The 18584-nt window shown below is 59.9% G+C and overlaps 2 protein-coding genes across 2 annotated transcripts; one reads left to right on the top strand and one right to left on the bottom strand.

Annotated features, from left to right (window-relative positions):
• Positions 1 to 33: 33 nt before the first annotated feature.
• LOC110471444 (carnitine O-acetyltransferase-like) lies at positions 34 to 11543 on the bottom strand. Its single transcript, XM_077788908.1, has 14 exons — positions 11430 to 11543; positions 9122 to 9322; positions 8404 to 8507; positions 7904 to 7957; positions 7133 to 7268; positions 5972 to 6155; positions 4590 to 4768; positions 4107 to 4207; positions 3896 to 4012; positions 3391 to 3501; positions 2454 to 2589; positions 2295 to 2357; positions 1242 to 1379; positions 34 to 410 (listed from the first exon to the last, which is right to left on the bottom strand). The coding sequence occupies exons 1-14, from the start codon at positions 11541 to 11543 to the stop codon at positions 162 to 164; spliced, it is 1887 nt and encodes a 628-aa protein (XP_077645034.1). The 3' UTR covers positions 34 to 161.
• A 268-nt stretch (positions 11544 to 11811) lies between these two features.
• Positions 11812 to 17446, top strand: PPT2 (palmitoyl-protein thioesterase 2). The gene is made up of 8 exons (XM_077788907.1): positions 11812 to 11997; positions 13186 to 13339; positions 13991 to 14086; positions 14655 to 14762; positions 15021 to 15104; positions 15206 to 15290; positions 15762 to 15816; positions 17078 to 17446. Exons 1-8 carry the CDS (start codon positions 11812 to 11814, stop codon positions 17219 to 17221), a joined length of 912 nt encoding a protein of 303 aa, XP_077645033.1. The 3' UTR covers positions 17222 to 17446.
• Positions 17447 to 18584: the final 1138 nt, after the last annotated feature.

Genomic DNA, 18584 nt, shown 5'->3' with positions numbered 1-18584 from the left:
CAACCCCACCTGTCCCCCCCAAAACACCTCGGCGACACCGAAATCCTTTTATTGCTCTTCCCAAAATTTCAACCCCAAATTCCCGCCGGGATCGGGGTCAGGGGTGCAGATATTTTTTGGGGGGGTGCAGGGGGCGTGTCCCGGGCAGGTGTGGGCGTGGCTCAGGCCAGGCTCCGCCCCCGCAGCAGCGCCCCCAGGCGGTCGAAGGCGGCGGCGATGGCGGCGCCCAGGTGAGCGGCGCAGGTGTGGCCGCAGCAGGCGAAGGCGCTGACGGCCACGCGCAGCCCCCCCGAATTCGGGGAGGGGTCCCGGGGGTCCTGGGGGGGCGGGGCCACGTGCCCCACCCCCACCGCGTACCCGTCGGGGACCAGGGGGCCCCGGAGCACCCAGCAGCCCTCGCGGGAGCGCACCTGGAGGGGATTTTGGGGGGTCGGGGGGGGAATTTGGGGGATTTTGGGGGGTCAGGGGGGGAATTTGGGGGATTTTGGGGGGTCAGGGGGGGGATTTGGGGGATTTTGGGGGTCAGGGGGGGAATTTCGGGGATTTTGGGGGGTTTAGGGGGGGGATTTGGGGGATTTTGGGGGTCAGGGGGGGAATTTCGGGGATTTTGGGGGGTCAGGGGGGGAATTTGGGGGATTTTGGGGGGTCAGGGGGGGAATTTCGGGGATTTTGGGGGGTTTAGGGGGGGGTTGGGGCATGTTGGGGGGATTTGGGCAGATCTGTGGGGACTTCCGAGGGATTTTGGGGGGATTTGGGAGATTTTAGGTCCCCCAGGTGATTTCAGGGTTCCCCAGACACATTTTGGGGTTCCCCAGGTGCATCCTGGGTTCCCAAGGCAGATTTTAGGATCCCCGGGGGAATTTCAGGTTCCCCCAGGAGAATTTGGGGTTCCCCAGGTAAATTTTGGAGTTCCCCAGGTGAATTTTGGGTTCCCCAGGTGAATTTTGGAGTTCCCCAGGTGAATTTGGGGTTCCCCAGGTGAATTTCGGGGCTCCCCAGGTGAATTTTGGGTTCCTCAGATGAATTTTGGGTTCACCAGGTGAATTTCGGGTTCCCCAAGGTGAATGTGGTATCCCCCAGGTGAATTTTGGGTTCCCCAGGTACATTTTTGGGCTCCCCAGGTGGGTTTGGGCCTCCTCAGGTGGATTTTCCGGTTTCTCAGGTGAATTTGGGGCTCCCCAGGTACATTTTGGGCCTCCCCAGGTACATTTTGGGGCTCCCCAGGTGGGTCTGGGGCTCACCTGCAGGGTGCAGAGGCGGAAGTGCGTGGCCTGGGCGTAGGTGGGGTCCAGGAAGATTTCGGGGAGCGGCTCCCCGGCCGCCAGCGCCGCCTGGCGCAGCCGCTGCAGGTGCCGCTCGGGGCCCTGGCCCGACAGCACCTGGGCAGGACAGGGTTAAACTGGGGGCACGCCCGCTCACCTGGGCACACCTGGGCACACCTGGGCACACACCTGGGCACACACCTGGGCATGCCCGCTCACCTGGGCACTCACCTGCGCACACACCTGGGCACACCCATAGCCACACCCAGAGCCACACCCACACATCTGGGCACACCCACACACCTGGGCACTCACCTGGGCACACACCTGGGCACACACCTGGGCACACCCACACACCTGGGCACACCCACACACCTGGGCACACCCACACACCTGGGCACACACCTGGGCACACCCACTCACCTGGCCACACCTGGGCACACACCTGGGCACACACCTGGGCACACCTGGGCACACACCTGGGCACACCCACACACCTGGGCACACACCTGGGCACACACCTGGACACACACCTGGGCACACACCTGGGCACGCCCGCTCACCTGGGCACACCTGGGCACACACCTGGGCACACACCTGGGCACGCCCGCTCACCTGGGCACACCTGGGCACACACCTGGGCACACACCTGGGCACGCCCGCTCACCTGGGCACACCTGGGCACACACCTGGGCACGCACCTGGGCACGCCCGCTCACCTGGGCACACCTGGGCACACACCTGGGCACACACCTGGGCACGCCCGCTCACCTGGCCATACCTGGGCACACCCACAGCCACACCCAGAGCCACACCCACACATCTGGGCACACCCACTCACCTGGGCACACACCTGGGCACACCCACTCACCTGGGCACACACCTGGGCACACACCTGGGCATGCCCACTCACCTGGGCACACACCTGGGCACGCCCACAGCCACACCCACACACCTGGCACACCTGGCACACACCTGGACGCACCCAGAGCCACGCCCACCCTCACCTGTGCCCACCTGTGCCCCCCTCACCTCCTGGGTGCGGCTCTCCTGCGCCTCCACGGCCTCGCGCAGCAGCGCCAGCAGCAGCTCGGGCTGGGGACACACCTGGGTCACACCTGGGCACACCTGGGTGGTGCCCACGCCCTCCCCATGGCACACCTGTGCCCCCCCAAGCCCCGCCCCTCTCACCTGGGCATCGGGGTCGTCGAGGGCGCGGGCCAGCGCCAGGCAGGGCGGCCCAGGTGGGCGCAGCAGGTCGGTGCAGCCAGGTAGGACCCGGCGCAGGGACAGCGGCTCGCAGCTGGCACACAGGGAGCCGTGGGCCCTGCGGGGGCACAGGTGAGCTCACCTGGCACAGGTGAGTCCTGCTGGGCCCACAGGTGAGTTCTCAACCCCCTCCCCTGCCGCCAGGTGTGCTCCAGGTATGCACAGGACTGCCCCACGTGTCCCCAGGTGTGCCCCACGTGTGCCCAGGTCTGCCCCAGGAGTACCCAGGTGTGCCCCAGGTGTCCCCAGGTGTGCCCAGGTGTGCCCCAGGGGTGCCCAGGTGTGCCCCAGGAGTGCCCCAGGTGTGCCCAGGTGTCCCCAGGTGTGCCCAGGTGTGCCCAGGTGTCCCCAGGTGTCCCCAGGTGTGCCCCAGGAGTGCCCAGGTGTCCCCAGGTGTCCCCAGGTGTGTCCCAGGTGTGCCCCAGGTGTCCCCAGGTGTCCCCAGGTGTGTCCCAGGTGTCCCCAGGTGTCCCCAGGTGTGCCCCAGGTGTCCCCAGGTGTCCCCAGGTGTCCCCAGGTGTGTCCCAGGTGTGCCCCAGGTGTCCCCAGGTGTGCCCCAGGTGTGCCCAGGAGTGCCCCAGGTGTGCCCAGGTGTGGCCCAGGTGTCCCCAGGTGTCCCCAGGAGTGCTCCAGGAGTGCCCAGGTGCGTCCCAAGTGTATCCAGGAGTCCCCAGGTGTCCCCAGGTGTGCCCAGGTGTGCCCCAGGTGTCCCCAGGTGTCCCCAGGAGTGCCCCAGGAGTGCCCAGGTGTCCCCAGGTGTCCCCAGGAGTGCCCCAGGAGTGCCCAGGTGCGTCCCAAGTGTATCCAGGTGTCCCCAGGTGTGCCCCCAGCCGTGCCCAGCGGTGCCCCGCCCCCTCACCTGTAGAAGGCCACCTGCAGCCCCACCTGCACCAGGGCGTGGCCGTGCGGCCCCGCCCCCGGCCCGAAGCCGGGGTGGCTCAGGCAGTGCAGCTCCACGTCGGCCGCCAGGCTGGGGGAGAGGCGGGGTCACACCTGGACACGCCCCCTCACCTGGCCCCGCCCCTCACCTGTCCGGCCCCGCCCCCTCACCTGGACACGCCCCCTCACCTGTCCGGCCCCGCCCCCTCACCTGGCCCCGCCCCTCACCTGGTCCCGCCCCTCACCTGCCCCACCCCCTCACCTGTCCGGCCCCACCCCCTCACCTGGCCCCGCCCCTCACCTGTCCGGCCCCGCCCCCTCACCTGGTCCCGCCCCTCACCTGGTCCCGCCCCTCACCTGGTCCCGCCCCTCACCTGCCCCACCCCCTCACCTGTCCGGCCCCGCCCCTCACCTGCCCGGCCCCCTCACCTGTCCGGCCCCGCCCCCTCACCTGGCCCCGCCCCTCACCTGCCCGGCCCCCTCACCTGTCCAGGTGTCTCTTGGCGCGCTCCAGCTCAGGTGAGATCTCGGGGCCGACGCTGAAGCGCAGCCGCTGCGGGGGGGGGAGGGGCGTGGCCGGGGGGGAGGGGGCGGGGCCACACCTGCGGCTGTGGGGGGGGAGGGGTGACGCACCTGAGCACAGGTGAGCAGCGGGGAAAGGGGCGTGGCTAAGGAGGCCACGCCCCCCGGGCTCACCTGTGCTCCAGGGCGTGGTCGAGCATCTCGGCCACCACGGCGCCGTCGGTGACGGCCGGGTCGTAGAGAGCGCCGCAGGTGCCGTCCTGGCCAACCACCAGCTGCGGGCACACCTGGGCAGGTGAGCGCGGCGGGGCCACGCCCACCGAGCCAAAAACCCCAAAAAAACCCCCAAAAAAACCACCAAAAAAATCCGGGGAAAATAGGAAATTCCGGCTCTGAAAAAACCCAACCAGGTGAGAGCCACGCCCTGAAACACCTGGGCAGGTGAGCGCACCTGAGGCCACGCCCACCGACCCAAAAACCCCCCGAAAACCCCCAAAATATCCGGAGGAAAATGGAACTTCTGGTTCCAGGTGAGAGCCACGCCCTGAAACACCTGGGCAGGTGAGCGCACCTGGGCCACGCCCATTTCCACTAAGCCCCGCCCCAGACACACCTGAGGAGGTGAAGCCCCGCCCCCACAGGTGAAGCCCCGCCCACCTGCAGCGTCTTGTCCCACCAGCGATTGGCGCTGTTGGCGTTGGCCCCGCCCCCGTGCAGCACCTGGGCGGCCGCGCCCTCCAGGCCCCGCCCACTGGGCGTGGCCAGCACAGGTGAGTCCAGGCTCAGCACCAATAGGCTCCTCTGGATCCGCCCCAAGGAGGCGCGGCTTAACCGGTCTGGGGGCGGGGCTTCGTGAGGACACGCCCCCCTCGCCCAGGTGCGCTCACCTGGGCCAGCTGAGGACACGCCCGCCCCCAAATGGAAGCCACGCCCCCCAAAAAAAGGATTTTCCTGCCCTAAAATTGAGGCCACGCCCACAAATAGTCCCAAATTCCTGCATTTTTCCCGCCAAAATTGAGACCCCGCCCACCCCCAAAATCCCCCCAAAAAACCTCCCGGCCACACCTGGACCACGCCCACCAAAGCCCCGCCCCCCTCGGACACGCCCCTCCCGTTTTTCCCGCCAAAATCTCCCCAACCCCCACCCGGGCCACACCCCATTAAAAAAAAACCTCAAATAAACGTTAATTCTACCCAAATAATCCAAAATCCCCAAAATTCCACCAAAATCCCCCCAAAGCCCCTCCCAGCCACACCCAGGCCACGCCCAGCTAAGCCCCGCCCACAAAGACCCAAACCCAGTGTTTTTCTACCCAAAATCCCCCAAATTTTTCCCTAATTCCCCCGAATTTCCCCCAAAACCCCACCCTGGCCACACCCAGCCAAGCCCTGCCCACAATGACCCAAACCCACCCCATTTCGCCCCAAAATCCTCCCAAAATCCCCCCAAAATCCCCCAAGCCCCCCCCATTTTGGCCGAATTCCCCCAAATCCCCCCCAAATCTCCCCAGATCCCCCCAAATCCCCAAGATTTTGCCCGAATTCCCCCGAATTGCCCCCAAATCCCCCCAAATTCCCCCAAACCCCCCCGATTTTGCCCGAATCCCCCCGAATCCCCCCAAATCCCCCCCAAATCCCCCAAATCCCCAAATTTTGCCCGAATCCCCCTGAATCCCCCCAAACCCCCCCAAACCCCCAAATTTTGCCTGAATTCCCCCGAATCCCCCCAAACCCCCCCGAATCCCCCCGAATCCCCCCCAAATCCCCCCCAAATCCCCAAATTTTGCCCGAATCCCCCCGAATCCCCCCAAACCCCCCCGATTTTGCCCGAATTCCCCCCAAACCCCCCCAAACACCCCAATTTTGCCCGAATCCCCCCGAATCCCCCCAACTCCCCCCAAACCCCCCCAGATTTTGCCCGAATTCCCCCCAAACCCCCCCAAACACCCCAATTTTGCCCGAATCCCCCCGAATCCCCCCCAAACCCCCCCAAACCCCCCGAATCCCCCCAAATTCCCCCGAATCCCCCCAATCCTCACCTCGCAGCATGGCGCCGTGGACCCTCCCCCAGTGGCGCCGCTGCTGCCCGCTCAGGAGCCCCACGGGGGGATGGGCGGCCGCCCCTCCCCCCCCCGCGCGCGCCCGGAGCCCCCCCAGGGCCGCCAGCAGGGCGGGGGGGGGGAGGGGCCGGCCCGAGGGGGAGGCGACCCCCACCAGGAAAAACTGGGGACCCCCAGGCCGGCCGAGGGACGCCCCAAAAAAGGCGCGAGAGAAGCAGAAAATTTGGGTGAAAACGCCCCGAAATCGGCTCAGAAGGGTCGGAAGGTTTGGGCGAAACGCCTCCCCCCCAGCACCGAAATAAGCCGCGACCCCCCCCCACCTCAAAATCCCCCAAAACCCCCCGAAATCCTCCCGAATCCCCCTCAAATCCCCCCAAAATTCATCGAAATCCCCCAAATCCCCCCCAATAACTCCAAAATTCCATCCAAAATCCCCCCAGGACCCTCCAAAATCCCCCCAAATCCCCTCAGGACCCCCCCAAATCCCCTCAGGACCCCCCAAAATTCCATCAGGATCCCCCAAATTCCCTCCCAGATCCCCTCAGGACCCCCCCAAAATCCGCTCAGGACCCCCCCAAATCCCCTCAGGACCCCCCAAATCCCCTCAGGACCCCCCAAATCCCCTCAGGACCCCCCCAAATCCCCTCAGGACCCCCCAAAATTCCATCAGGATCCCCCAAATTCCCTCCCAGATCCCCTCAGGACCCCCCCAAATCCCCCCAAATCCCCTCAGGACCCCCCAAAATCCCCCCAATACCCCCCCAGATCCTCCCAAATCCCCTCAGGACCCCCCCCAAAATCCCCCCAGGACCCCCCAAATCCTCCCAAATCCCCTCAGGACCCCCCAAATCCCCTCAGGACCCCCCAAATCCCCTCAGGACCCCCCCAAATCCCCTCAGGACCCCCCAAAATTCCATCAGGATCCCCCAAATTCCCTCCCAGATCCCCTCAGGACCCCCCCAAATCCCCCCAAATCCCCTCAGGACCCCCCAAAATCCCCCCAATACCCCCCCAGATCCTCCCAAATCCCCTCAGGACCCCCCCCAAAATCCCCCCAGGACCCCCCAAATCCTCCCAAATCCCCTCAGGACCCCCTCAAATCTCCCCAAAATCCCCCAAAGCCCCAAGCCCCGCCCTCACCTGCCCGTTGCAGCTGACGGTGACGAAGGGCGGCGGCTGCGCCCCCGGGGGGACCCTCAGCACCTCGTCCCGCCGGGGCCCGGGCACCCGGCACCCCCCAAAAACCGCCTGCACCCACGGCTCGGGGGGGTCCCGCCTGCCCGGGGGGGGACAGGGTGAGGGACAGCCCCAAAATCCCCAAATCCCAAAAAATCCCCGCGAAAATCCCCAAAAAATAACCCCAAAAATCAAAAAAATCCAATTTAACACCCCCCAAAAACCGCCTGCACCCACGGCTCGGGGGGGTCCCGCCTGCCCGGGGGTGGACAGGGTGAGGGACACCCCCAAAATCCCCAAATCCCAAAAAATCCCCGCGAAAATCCCCAAAAATAACCTCAAAAAATAAAAAAAATCCAATTAAACGCCCCCCAAAATCCGCCTGCACCCACGGCTCGGGGGGGTCCCGCCTGGCCGGGGGGGGACAGGGTGACGGACACCCCCAAAATCCCCAAATCCCAAAAAATCCCCGCAAAAATACCAAAAATCCCCAAATCCCAAAAAATCCCCGCAAAAATACAAAAAAAAAAAAAAAAATCCCAAAAATCCCCCCAAAATGCACCAAAAAAATCAAAATTCCCCCAGATTTCCACCCAAAACCCCCAAATTTTCCCAAATTCCCCCAAATTTCTCCAAAAACCCCCCAAAAGTCCCCTCAATTCCCCAAAATTTCCCCAAAATCCTCAATCCCCCCCCCCAAAACCCCCAAAATTCCCGAGATTTCCCCTCCCCCACCTCTGGAGCTGCTCCCGATAGTCCAAAACCCCCGAGAGGAGCCGGGCGGCGAACCTGCACCAGTATGGACCAGTAAGGACCAGTATGGACCAGTATGGACCCGTACGGACCAGTATGGACCAGTAAGGACCAGTATGGACCAGTAAGGACCAGTAAGGACCAGTATGGACCAGTAAGGACCAGTATAAACCAGTATGGACCCGTACGGACCAGTGAAACCAGTAACACAGCAGTGAACCTCCCAGTGCCTCCCAGTATAAACCAGTAGAACCCAGTTCTCCCAGTCTCACCAGATCTGTCCCCCCAGTCCCCCCCAGTTCGCTCCCAGTCCCTCCCAGTTCCCTCCCAATCCCCTCCCAGTTCCCTCCCAGTCCCCCCCAGTTCCCTCCCAGTTCCCCCCCAGTTCCCTCCCAGTCCCCCCCAGTCCCTCCCAGTCCCTCCCAGTCCCTCCCAGTTCCCCCCCAGTCCCTCCCAGTATAAACCAGTGCTCCCAGTCTCACCAGAGCTGCCCCCGCCAGTCCCCGCAGTTCCCCGGGGGCAGCACCAGGGCGGCGCTGCTGTGCACGGGCAGCGGGAGGCGCTCGCTGGAGCCCCAGGGCCACTCCTGCCCCCCCCGAGACCCCCGAAATTGGGGAGGGGTCCCCAGAATCCTGGGGGGGTCCCCAGAATCCCGGAGACCCCCCCCGGGACCCCCCAAATTCCATCAAACCCCGCCCCAAATCCCCCCAAACTCTCCCCAGGACCCCTCCCCAAAACCCCCCCGATGCCCCCACCCCAAATTTGGGGTGCCAGGACCCCTCCAAAATCCACAAGACCCCCCCCAAATCTCCCCCAAAATCCCCCGAAATTCCACCCAAACCCCCCCAGGGCCTCCCAAGCCCCCCCAGGACCCCCAAAACCCCCCAAAGGCCGCCCAAAACCCCCCAAAACCCTGCCCAGGACCCCCCAACCCCTCCCCAGGACCCCCCAAACCCCCCCAAGCCCCCTCCAGGACCCCCCAAACCCCCCCCAAACCCCTTCAAGACCCCCCCGAGCCCCCCCAAACCCTCCCCAAGACCCCCCAGGACCCCCCAAATCCCCCTTAAACCCCCCCAAGCCCCCCCCGAGCCCCCCCAGACCCTCCCCAAACACCCCCAAACCCTCTCCAGGACCCCCCAAGCCCCCCCAAACCCCTCCCAAGCCCCCCCAAACCCCTCCCCCCACCCGGGGGTCGCTCACCGGCAGCCGGGGGGGGGCGGGGGGGGTCCTGCGCAGCCGCTCCTGCAGCCGCGGCCCCGCCCCCCCCGGCGCCCCAAAATCGCGGAGGAGGCGCCGGGCCCGGGCCCGGTCCGGGGGCGCCGCCAGCGCCTCCAGAGCCCCCCGGAGCCGGCCCAGGGTCACCCCCAAACTGGGCAGGGGGGCGCGGCCCGGCCCGGCCGCCTGCGCGGGGGAGCCCGCAATTAACGGCGCGGGTAATTAGGGGGGTGAAATCAGGGGGGGACCCCCCCCCAATTAACGGCGCGGGTAATTAGGGGTGGTGAAATCAGGGGGAACCCGCCCCAATTAACGGGATCCACCCTCCAATTAACGGGACCCCCACCTCCCATTAACGGCAATTAACGGCGCGGGTAATTAGGGGGGTGAAATCAGGGGGGAACCCGGCAATTAACGGGACCCACCCTCCCATTAACGGGACCCCCCCAATTAACGGCGCGGGTAATTAGGGGGGTGAAATCAGGGGGGAGCCCGGCAATTAACGGGACCCCCCCAATTAACGTGACCCCCCCAATTAACGTGACGGGGTTAATTAGGGGGCACGGTTAAATCAGTGGGGAAGCCGCCTCAATTAACGGGATGGGTTAATTAGAGGGGACGGTTAAATCAGTGGGGGAACCCCCCTCAATTAACGGGACCCCCCCTCCAATTAACGGGATCCCCCCAGTTAACGGGGTGTGGGTAATTAACAGGACAGCCCTAATTAACGGGACACCCCAAATCAACGGCACCCTTCCAATTAACGGGACCCCCTCCAATTAACGGGGATATCAGTAATTAAGGGATACCGGTAATTAACAGGGAGATCTATAATTATCGGGGATACCGGTAATTAACGGGGTATCACCAATTAACGGGGATATCAGTAATTGATGGGATATCGGTAATTAACGGGGATATCTATAATTAATGGGAATTTCAGGAATTAAGGGGACACTCTCCAATTAATGGGGTATCACTAATTAACGGGGTATCGGCAATTAACGCGGACCCCTCCCCAATTAACGGAGACCAGCCTAATTGACTCAAACCCCTCCCCAATTAACCTAATTAACGGAGGGCCTCCCAAAATCAATCAGGAGTCCTCCCCAATTAACAGAAACCCCTTAATTAACTCGAACTCCTCCCCAATTAAAAGAAACCCCTTAATTAACTCGAATTCCTCCCCAATTAACCCAATTAACAGAAACTCCCCAAAATCACTCGGGACCCCTCCCCAGTTAATAGAAACCTCCCTAATTAATGCGAACCCCTCCCCAATTAACAGAAACCCCCTTAACTAACGTGAACCCCATTCCAATTAACAGAAACCCCCTTAATTAACGCGAACCCCTCCCCAATTAACAGAAACCCCCTTAATTAACGTGAACCCCATTCCAATTAACAGAAATCCCCTTAATTAACGCAAACCCCTCCCCAATTAACAGAAACCCCCTTAATTAACGCGAACCCCTCCCCAATTAACAGAAACCCCCTTAATTAATGCGGACCCCCACAAATCACTCAGGACCCCTGTAATTAACAGAGACCCCTCCCCAATTAACAGAAACCCCCTTAATTAACGTGAACCCCTCCCCAATTAACAGAAACCCCCTCTAATTAACTCGTCCCCTCCCGAATCACTCGGGACCCCTCTAATTAACAAAGACCCTTCCCCAATTAACAGAAACCCCCTCTAATTAACGCCGGCCCCTCCCCAATTAGCCCAATTAACGCAATTAACCCAATTCACCGCCCCCCCCCCCCCGCGCGCGGACGTGCGGCCCCGCACGAGCGCCGCCCCTCCCCCACCCCGCCCCTCCCCCACCCCCCCAGCCCCTCCCCCACCCCCGGGGGGGTCCCGGCCTCACTTTTGGGGGGTCCGCGGCCGGGGGGGGGCGGCGGCGCCCCCAGCCCCACAGCGAGCGCCCCATGGCTGCGGAGCCACGCCCCCGAGCGGGAAACCACGCCCCTTTCCTGGGAAACCACGCCCCTAAAGGAAACCACGCCCCCTTTCCAGAGAAACCACTCCCCCTAAAGGAAACAACGCCCCTTTCCTGGGGAAACCACGCCCCCGAGCGGGAAACCACGCCCACATCCCAGAGAAACCACGCCCCTTTCCTGGGAAACCCCGCCCCCTAAAGGAAACAACGCCCCCTTCCCAGAGAAACCACGCCCCCTCCCCACAAACCCCGCCCCTTTTTGGGAAACCCCGCCCCCTCCCCACAAACCCCGCCCCCTGCCAGCCCCGGCCCCTCCCCCCCTCAGAGGGGCTCTGCTGCCCCTCCCCCACTATCGCGATAGAAGGGGGGGAGGGGAGCCCGAATCTCGCCATTGGGGGGGAGGGGGGGATTGTGGGGGGGGGAGGAGGGGCGGGATCACCCTCCCCCAGCCCCTCCCCCACCATCGCGATAGAAGAGGGGGGGAGGGGCACACCCCAACTCTCGCGATTTTTGGGGGGCGGGGAGGGGAGGGGGAGGGGCGGCTGGGCGGAAGCGGAAGTGACGCCGGCGCTGGGGGCGGGGGAGCCGCAGGTAAACACGGCCCGCTGCGGGTGGGGGGAGGGGAGGGCAGGGGGGAGACCCCGGGGGGGAGGGGGGGGTCGCGGGGTGGGGGAGGGCCGCGACCCTTCCCCCCCCCCCCCAATCGTTTCTTTCCCCTCCCCCCCCGCAGGGATGCCGCGCGCGCCGTGGCGGGGCGGTGGGGGAGGGGCGGCGCTGCCCCTCCCCCTGCTGCTGCTGCTGCTGGCGCCCCTCCCCCCCCCGGCGGCGCGGGGGGCGCCGTTCCGGCCCGTGGTGGTCGTGCACGGGCTCTTCGACAGCCCCGGCGACTTCCGCCGCCTGCGGCAGTTCATCAACGAGGTGGGAGCCCGGGCCCGGCCGAGAGATCCCCGAAAGATCCCCGAAAGATCCCCGAAATATTCCGGAAATATCCTGGAAATATCCCCGAAATATTCCCAAAATATCCTGGAAATATCCCCGAAATATTCCCAAAATATCCTGGAAATATCCCCAAAAGATCCCCGAAAGATTCCCAAAAGATCCTGGAAAGATCCCCGAAATATCCCCAAAAGATCCTGGAAATATCCCCGAAAGATTCCCAAAATATCCTGGAAAGATCCCGGAAATATCCCCGAAAGATCCCCGAAAGATCCCGGAAATATCCCCAAAATGTTCCCAAAATATCCCGGAAATATCCCCAAAAGATCCCCGAAAGATCCCGGAAATATCCCCGAAAGATCCCGGAAATATCCCCGAAATATTCCCAAAATATCCTGGAAAGATCCCCGAAAGATCCCGGAAATATCCCCGAAAGATCCCGGAAATATCCCCAAAATATCCCCGAAAGATCCCGGAAATATCCCCAAAATGTTCCCAAAATATCCCGGAAATATCCCCAAAATATCCCCAAAAGATCCTGGAAATATCCTGAAAATATTCCCAAAGTATCCCCAAAAGATCCCCAAAAGATCCCGGAAATATCCCCAGAATGTTCCCAAAATATCCCGGAAATATCCCCAAAATGTCCTGGAAATATCCCCAAAATATTCCCAAAATATCTGCAACATATCCCCAGAATGTCCTCAAGATATCTGCAAAATATCCCAAAATATTCCCAAAATATCCCCAAATCACCCCAAAATATCCCCAAAAATCCCCCAAAATTGGGGTCCCAATCCCATTTTTGGGGTCCCTGATCCCATTTTCGGGGTCCCAATCCCATTTTTGGGGTCCCTGATCCCGTTTTTGGGGTCCCTAATCCCATTTTTGGGGTCCCTGATCCCATTTTTGGTGTCCCTCACCCCATTTTGGGGGTCCCTGACTTCATTTTCAGGGTCCCTGACCCCGTTTTTGGGGTCCCAATCCCATTTTTGGGGTCCCTGACCCCATTTTTGGGGTCCGTGACCCTGTTTTTGGTGTCCCAATCCCATTTTTGGGGTCCCAACCCCATTTTTGGGGTCCCTCACCCCATTTTTGGGGTCCCTGATCCCGTTTTCGGGGTCCCTGATCCCATTTTTGGGGTCCCTCACCCCGTTTTTCCCCCCCCAGAGCCACCCGGGCGCGGAGGTGACGGTGCTGGACCTCTTTGACCGGGGCGCGTCGCTGCGGCCGCTGTGGCTGCAGGTGGCCGGGTTCCGCCGGGCGCTGGCGCCCATCATGGCCAACGCGGCCCGGGGGGTTCACCTGCTGGGCTACAGCCAGGGTGGGTGGGGGTCCCGGGGGTCCCGGGGCTGGGGAGGGGTCCTGGGGGTCCCCTGGGTTCACCTGCTGGGCTACAGCCAGGGTGGGTGGGGGTCCCGGGACCCCCGGGGCTGGGGAGGGGTCCCAGGGCTGTGGGAGGGGTCCCAGGGCCATGGGGAGGGGTCCCGGGGGTCCCGGGGTCATGGGGAGGGGTCCTGGGGTTATGGGGAGGGGTCTCAGATTTTTGGGGAGGGGTCCCGAGTCCAGGAATGAGGGTCCTGTGTTTAGGGGTGGGGGGTCCCAGGGCTGTGGGAGGGGGTCTCGGGTTCATGGGCAGGGGGCTCGGATTTTGGGGAGGGGTCCCAGATCATTTGGGGAGCATTAGGGTTCTCAGGGGGGATTTTGGGGAATTTTTGGGGGTTCCTGGGGGAATTTTTGGGGGAGTTTTGGGTGGGATTTTGGGGGTTCCCAGGGGGATTTTTGGGTGGGATTTGGGGAGTTTTGGGTGGGATTTTGGTTGTTTTGGTGGAGGATTTTGGGGGTTTCCAGGGGCATTTTTGGGTGGGATTTTGGGGGTTTCCAGGGGCATTTTTGGGTGGGATTTTGGGGTTCCCCAGGGGTGGTTTTTGGGGTGTCTCGCCCCCCTCCCCACCAGCCCCCTCCCCAATTCCAGGGGGTCTCATCTGCCGGGCGCTGCTGGCCACGACCCCCGACCACAACGTGCAGAGCTTCATCTCCCTGGCGGCGCCGCAGATGGGCCAGTACGGGGGTGAGCGGATTTTGGGGAATTTTGGGGATTTTTGGGAATTTATGGGGTTTTTTTGGGGCGGTTTTGGGGTTATTTGTGAGTTTTTTGGGTTTTTTTGGGGGTTCTTTTGTGATTTTTTGGGGTTTATTTCGGTGTTTTGCGGGATTTTTGGAGGTCTCTGTGTGTTCTGGGGCTGAAGGGGATTCAGGGGGATTTGGGGATTTTTTTTGGGGGGATTTTTGGGGAATTCTTGGGATTTTTTTGAGGGCGATTTTAGATTTTTTTGGGGGTGGTTTTTTTGGGCTTTTTTTGGTGATTTTTTGGGGTTTATTTTGGTGTTTTCCAGGGGGTTTTGGGAGGTCTCTGTGTGTCCTGGGGGAGAGGGAGGAATTTGGGGAGATTTTGGGGTGTTTTGGGACTGATTTTGGGGCAGATTTTGGGGTGGTTTTGGGTTGATTTTGAGCTGATTTTGGGGCTGATTTTGGGCTGATTTTTGCTGAATTTTGGGCAGATTTTGGGGTGGTTTGGGGCTGATTTTGGGGCAGGTTTTGGGCTGATTTTGGGCTGATTTTTGCCAATTTTGGGGCAGACACCGATTACCTGAAGTGGCTTTTCCCCCGGCACATGAAATCCAACCTGTACCGGCTCTGCTACACCCCCCTGGGCCAGGGCGTGTCCATCTGCAACTACTGGAATGGTCTGGCCCCAAAAACCCCCAAAAATCTCCCAAAATACCCTAAAAATCCCCCCAAAACCCCCTGAAATATCCCAAAACCATCCCCACAAACCTCCCCCAAAATCCCCCGAAAAACCCCGCAAAAAATCCCCCCAAAAAACCCCAAACCCTCTCAAAAAACCCCAAAACCCCCCCAAAAAAACCCAACCCCCCCCAAAAACCCCAAACCCCCCCAAAACCCCCCAAACCCCCCAAAAATCCCCAAACTCCCCCTTGCAGACCCCCACCACCGGGAGCTGTACCTGAACAGCAGCGACTTCCTGGCGCTGCTCAACGACGAGCGGCTGCACCCCAACGCCTCAGGTGAGCCCCAAAAATCCCCAAAAAACCCCAAATTCCCAAAATTCCATCCCAAAAAGCCCCGAATCCCCGGAATTTCACCCCAAAATCCCCGACTCCCCCAGACTGGAAGCGGAACCTGCTGCGGATCCAGCGGCTGGTGCTGATCGGGGGCCCCGACGACGGCGTCATCACCCCCTGGCAGTCCAGGTGGGACCCCAAAAACCCCCAAAATCGCCCCGAAATCAGCCCGAAGTTACCCCAAAATCCTCCCCGAACCCGCCCAGAAACGTCCCTGAAATTCCCCCGAGAATCTTCCCCAAAAACCGAAAATCACCCTAAAATCAACCCAAAAATCATCCCAGAAAAACTCCAGAATCACTCCAAAATTGCCCCAAAATTCCCCCAAAAATCACCCTAAAATCAACCCAAAAATACCCCAAAATCACCCCAAAATCACCCTAAAATCAACCCAAAATTATCCCAAAAATCTTCCCCAAAATCACCTCAAAATGACCCCAAATTAACCAAAAATTACCCCAAAATGACCCCAAAAATCCAAAAAAGTCAAAAAAAAGTCCCCCCAAAAATCCCCAAATCCTCCCCAAATCCCCCCGGGCCCTTTTGGGGTGTCCCCGAATTTCGGGGTCCCCCCCTGGTGACCCCAAAATTTCCCCGAAGCCTTTTTGGGTTCTACGACGCCAACGAGACCGTGCGGGACATGGAGGCGCAGCCGGTGAGGGGCACCCCAAAATTTGGGGTGGGACACCAAAAATTGGGGTGGGACCCCAAAAATTGGGATTGGGACTCCAAAATTGGGATTGGGACTCCAAAAAGGGGGGTGGGACCCCAAAAATTGGGATTGGGACTCCAAAATTGGGATTGGGACTCCAAAAAGGGGGGTGGGACCCCAAAAATTGGGATTGGGACTCCAAAAATTGGGGGTGGGACCCCAAAAAAGGGGAATGGGATCCCAAAATAGGGGGTGGGACCCCAAAATTTGGGGTGGGACCCCAAAAATTGGAGATTAAGACCCCAAAAATGGGGCTAGGACCCCAAAATTGGGATTTGGACTCCAAAAACTTGGATTGGAGCCCCAAAAATTGGGGATTGAGACCCCAAAAAGGGGGGTGGGACCCCAAAATTGGGAGTGGGGCCCCAAAATTAGAGGCTGGGACCCCAAAATTGGGGTTGGGACCCCAAAAAAGGGGGATGGGATCCAAGATTTGGGATTGGGCCCCCAAAAATTGGGATTGGGTTCCAAGATTTGGGAGTTTTGGGGTCTCATTTTGGGCTATTTTTGGGGGTTTTGGGGTATTTTTGGGGGTGGTTGAAGGGGTTTTTTAAAGGTGTTTTTAGGATATTTTTTGGGTTATTTTTTAGGAAAGTTTTGGTAATTTTTCAGGGTATTTTGGGGGTTGTTTTTAGGGTATTTTGGGTTATTTTTGGGTGTTTTTAACGGGGTTTTTTTGTCCAGCCCAGGTGTTCCTGCAGGACACATTCGGCCTGAGGTCACTCTGGGCCCGGGGAGGATTTGGGGATTTTTGGGATATTTTTAGGATATTTTGGGGATATATTCGGGATATTTTTAGAATATTTTCGGGATATTTTGGGGATATTTTTAGGATATTTTCAGGATAATTTCAGAATATTTTTGGGATATTTTCAGGATATTTTCAAAATATTTTTGGGATATTTTCAGGATATTTTGGGGACATTTTCAGGATATTTTGGGGACATTTTCAGGGTTATTTTTGGGATATTTTCAGAATATTTTTGGGGTATTTTCAGGATATTTTGGGGATATTTTCAGGATATTTTCAGGATATTTTGGGGACGTTTTCAGGACATTTTCAGGGTTATTTTTGGGATATTTTCACGATATTTTGGGGATATTTTGGGGATATTTTCAGGATATTTTCAGGATATTTTGGGGACGTTTTCAGGACATTCTCAGGGTTATTTTTGGGATATTTAAGGGTCTTTTCCCATTCCAGGTGTTCCTGCAGGACACGTTCGGCCTGCGCTCGCTCTGGGCCCGGGGCGCTCTGGGCGGCTGCGCCGTGCCCGGGGTCCCTCACACGGCCTGGCACAGCCACAGGGGGGTTTATGAGAAATGCATCCGGCCCTGGCTCACCTAGGGGATCCTATAGATTCTATAGGGGATTTATAGGGATTTATGGGATTTATAGGGGATTTATGGGGATTTATGGGGTTTTTAGGGGGGTCTGTATGGGATCCATGGGCCTGGCACAGCCACAGGGGGGTCTACGAGAAATGCATCCGACCCTGGCTCACCTAGGCCATCCTATGGATTCTATAGGGGAACTGTGGGGTTTATCATGGATTTATGGGATTGATGGGGTTTATGGGGGATTTATGGGGGATTTATGGGGTTTATAGGGGATCTGTGGGTTCTATAGGGGGGTTTCAAGGGGATCCATGGGGCTGGCCCTGGCTCACCTAGGCCATCCTATCGATTCTATAGGGGATTTGTAGGGATTTATGGGATTTATAGGGGATTTATGGGGTCTATGGGGTCCATAGGGGATCCATGGGGCTGGCACAGCCACAGGGGGGGTCTATGAGAAATGCATCCGGCCCTGGCTCACCTAGGCCATCCTATGGATTCTATAGGGGATTTATAGGGATTTATGGGGTTTATGGGGTTTATAGGGGATCTGTGGGTTCTATAGGGGGGTTTTTAGGGGATCCATGGGCCTGGCCCTGGCTCACCTAGGGGATCCTATAGGATCTATAGGGGATCTGTGGGGTCTATAAGGGACCTGTGAGGTTTATAGGGGATTTAGGGGGTTTATAGGGGCTCTGTAGGGGATTTGGGGTCTCTGTGGGGTCTCTATATGTCCCTATAGGGAATTTGGGGTTCCCTTTAGGGGATTTTGGGGTTCAATAGAGGATTTGGGGTCCCTGTAGGGATTTTGGGGTTCCATAGGGGATTTTTGGGTTCCATAGGGGATTTTGGGGTCCCTGTAGGGATTTTGGGGTTCCATAGGGGATTTTTGGGTTCCATAGGGGATTTTGGGGTCCCTTTAGGGGTTTTGGGGTTCCACAGAGGATTTTGGGGTTCCATAGGGGATTTTTGGGTCCCTGTAGGGATTTTGGGGTTCCACAGAGGATTTTGGGGTTCCATAGGGGATTTTGGGGTCCCTTTAGAGGTTTTGGGGTCTCCCTGGGGCCCCTCCCATTTTTGGGGTCCCTGGGGGGGTCCCGGCCGTGGGGGAGGGGCCGGTTCAGTTTTTGGGGTCTCTTTTGGGGGGGGTCTCCCCTCCCCCACCCCTCCCCCACCGACTCAGGGATTTGGGGGCCCCTCCCCCCACGGCCTAAAAGGGGAGGGGCCAAATTTTGGGGGGGCGGGGCCACGGCCAATAAAGCACTTCCCCCCCCGAAATGAGTCTGGGGGATTTTGGGGGTCTCGGGGGGATTTTGGGGGGTTAAAATTGGCCCCTCCCCCTTTTCACCATAGCCCCGCCCATTTCACGAGAC

This window comes from Lonchura striata, chromosome 29 (assembly GCF_046129695.1).
Source record: "Lonchura striata isolate bLonStr1 chromosome 29, bLonStr1.mat, whole genome shotgun sequence".
NCBI lineage: Eukaryota > Metazoa > Chordata > Aves > Passeriformes > Estrildidae > Lonchura > Lonchura striata.
Note: the sequence above shows the minus strand (reverse complement) of the source record. Positions and strands in the feature narration are given on the sequence as shown.

Excerpts from the sequence above, each read along its gene's own strand:
- LOC110471444 (XM_077788908.1), bottom strand. The coding sequence starts at position 11,543 with ATGGTGGGGGAGGGGCTGGGGGAGGGTGATCCCGCCCCTCCTCCCCCC. Across the intron at positions 7,269-7,903 it reads TATCGGGAGCAGCTCCAGAG|GCGGGACCCCCCCGAGCCGT; the intron begins GTGGGGGAGGGG and ends CCCCCCGGGCAG. Across the intron at positions 4,013-4,106 it reads GACCACGCCCTGGAGCACAG|GTGTGGCCCCGCCCCCTCCC; the intron begins GTGAGCCCGGGG and ends CCACAGCCGCAG.
- PPT2 (XM_077788907.1), top strand. The coding sequence starts at position 11,812 with ATGCCGCGCGCGCCGTGGCGGGGCGGTGGGGGAGGGGCGGCGCTGCCC. Across the intron at positions 13,340-13,990 it reads CCTGCTGGGCTACAGCCAGG|GGGGTCTCATCTGCCGGGCG; the intron begins GTGGGTGGGGGT and ends CCCCAATTCCAG. Across the intron at positions 15,817-17,077 it reads GGGACATGGAGGCGCAGCCG|GTGTTCCTGCAGGACACGTT; the intron begins GTGAGGGGCACC and ends TTCCCATTCCAG.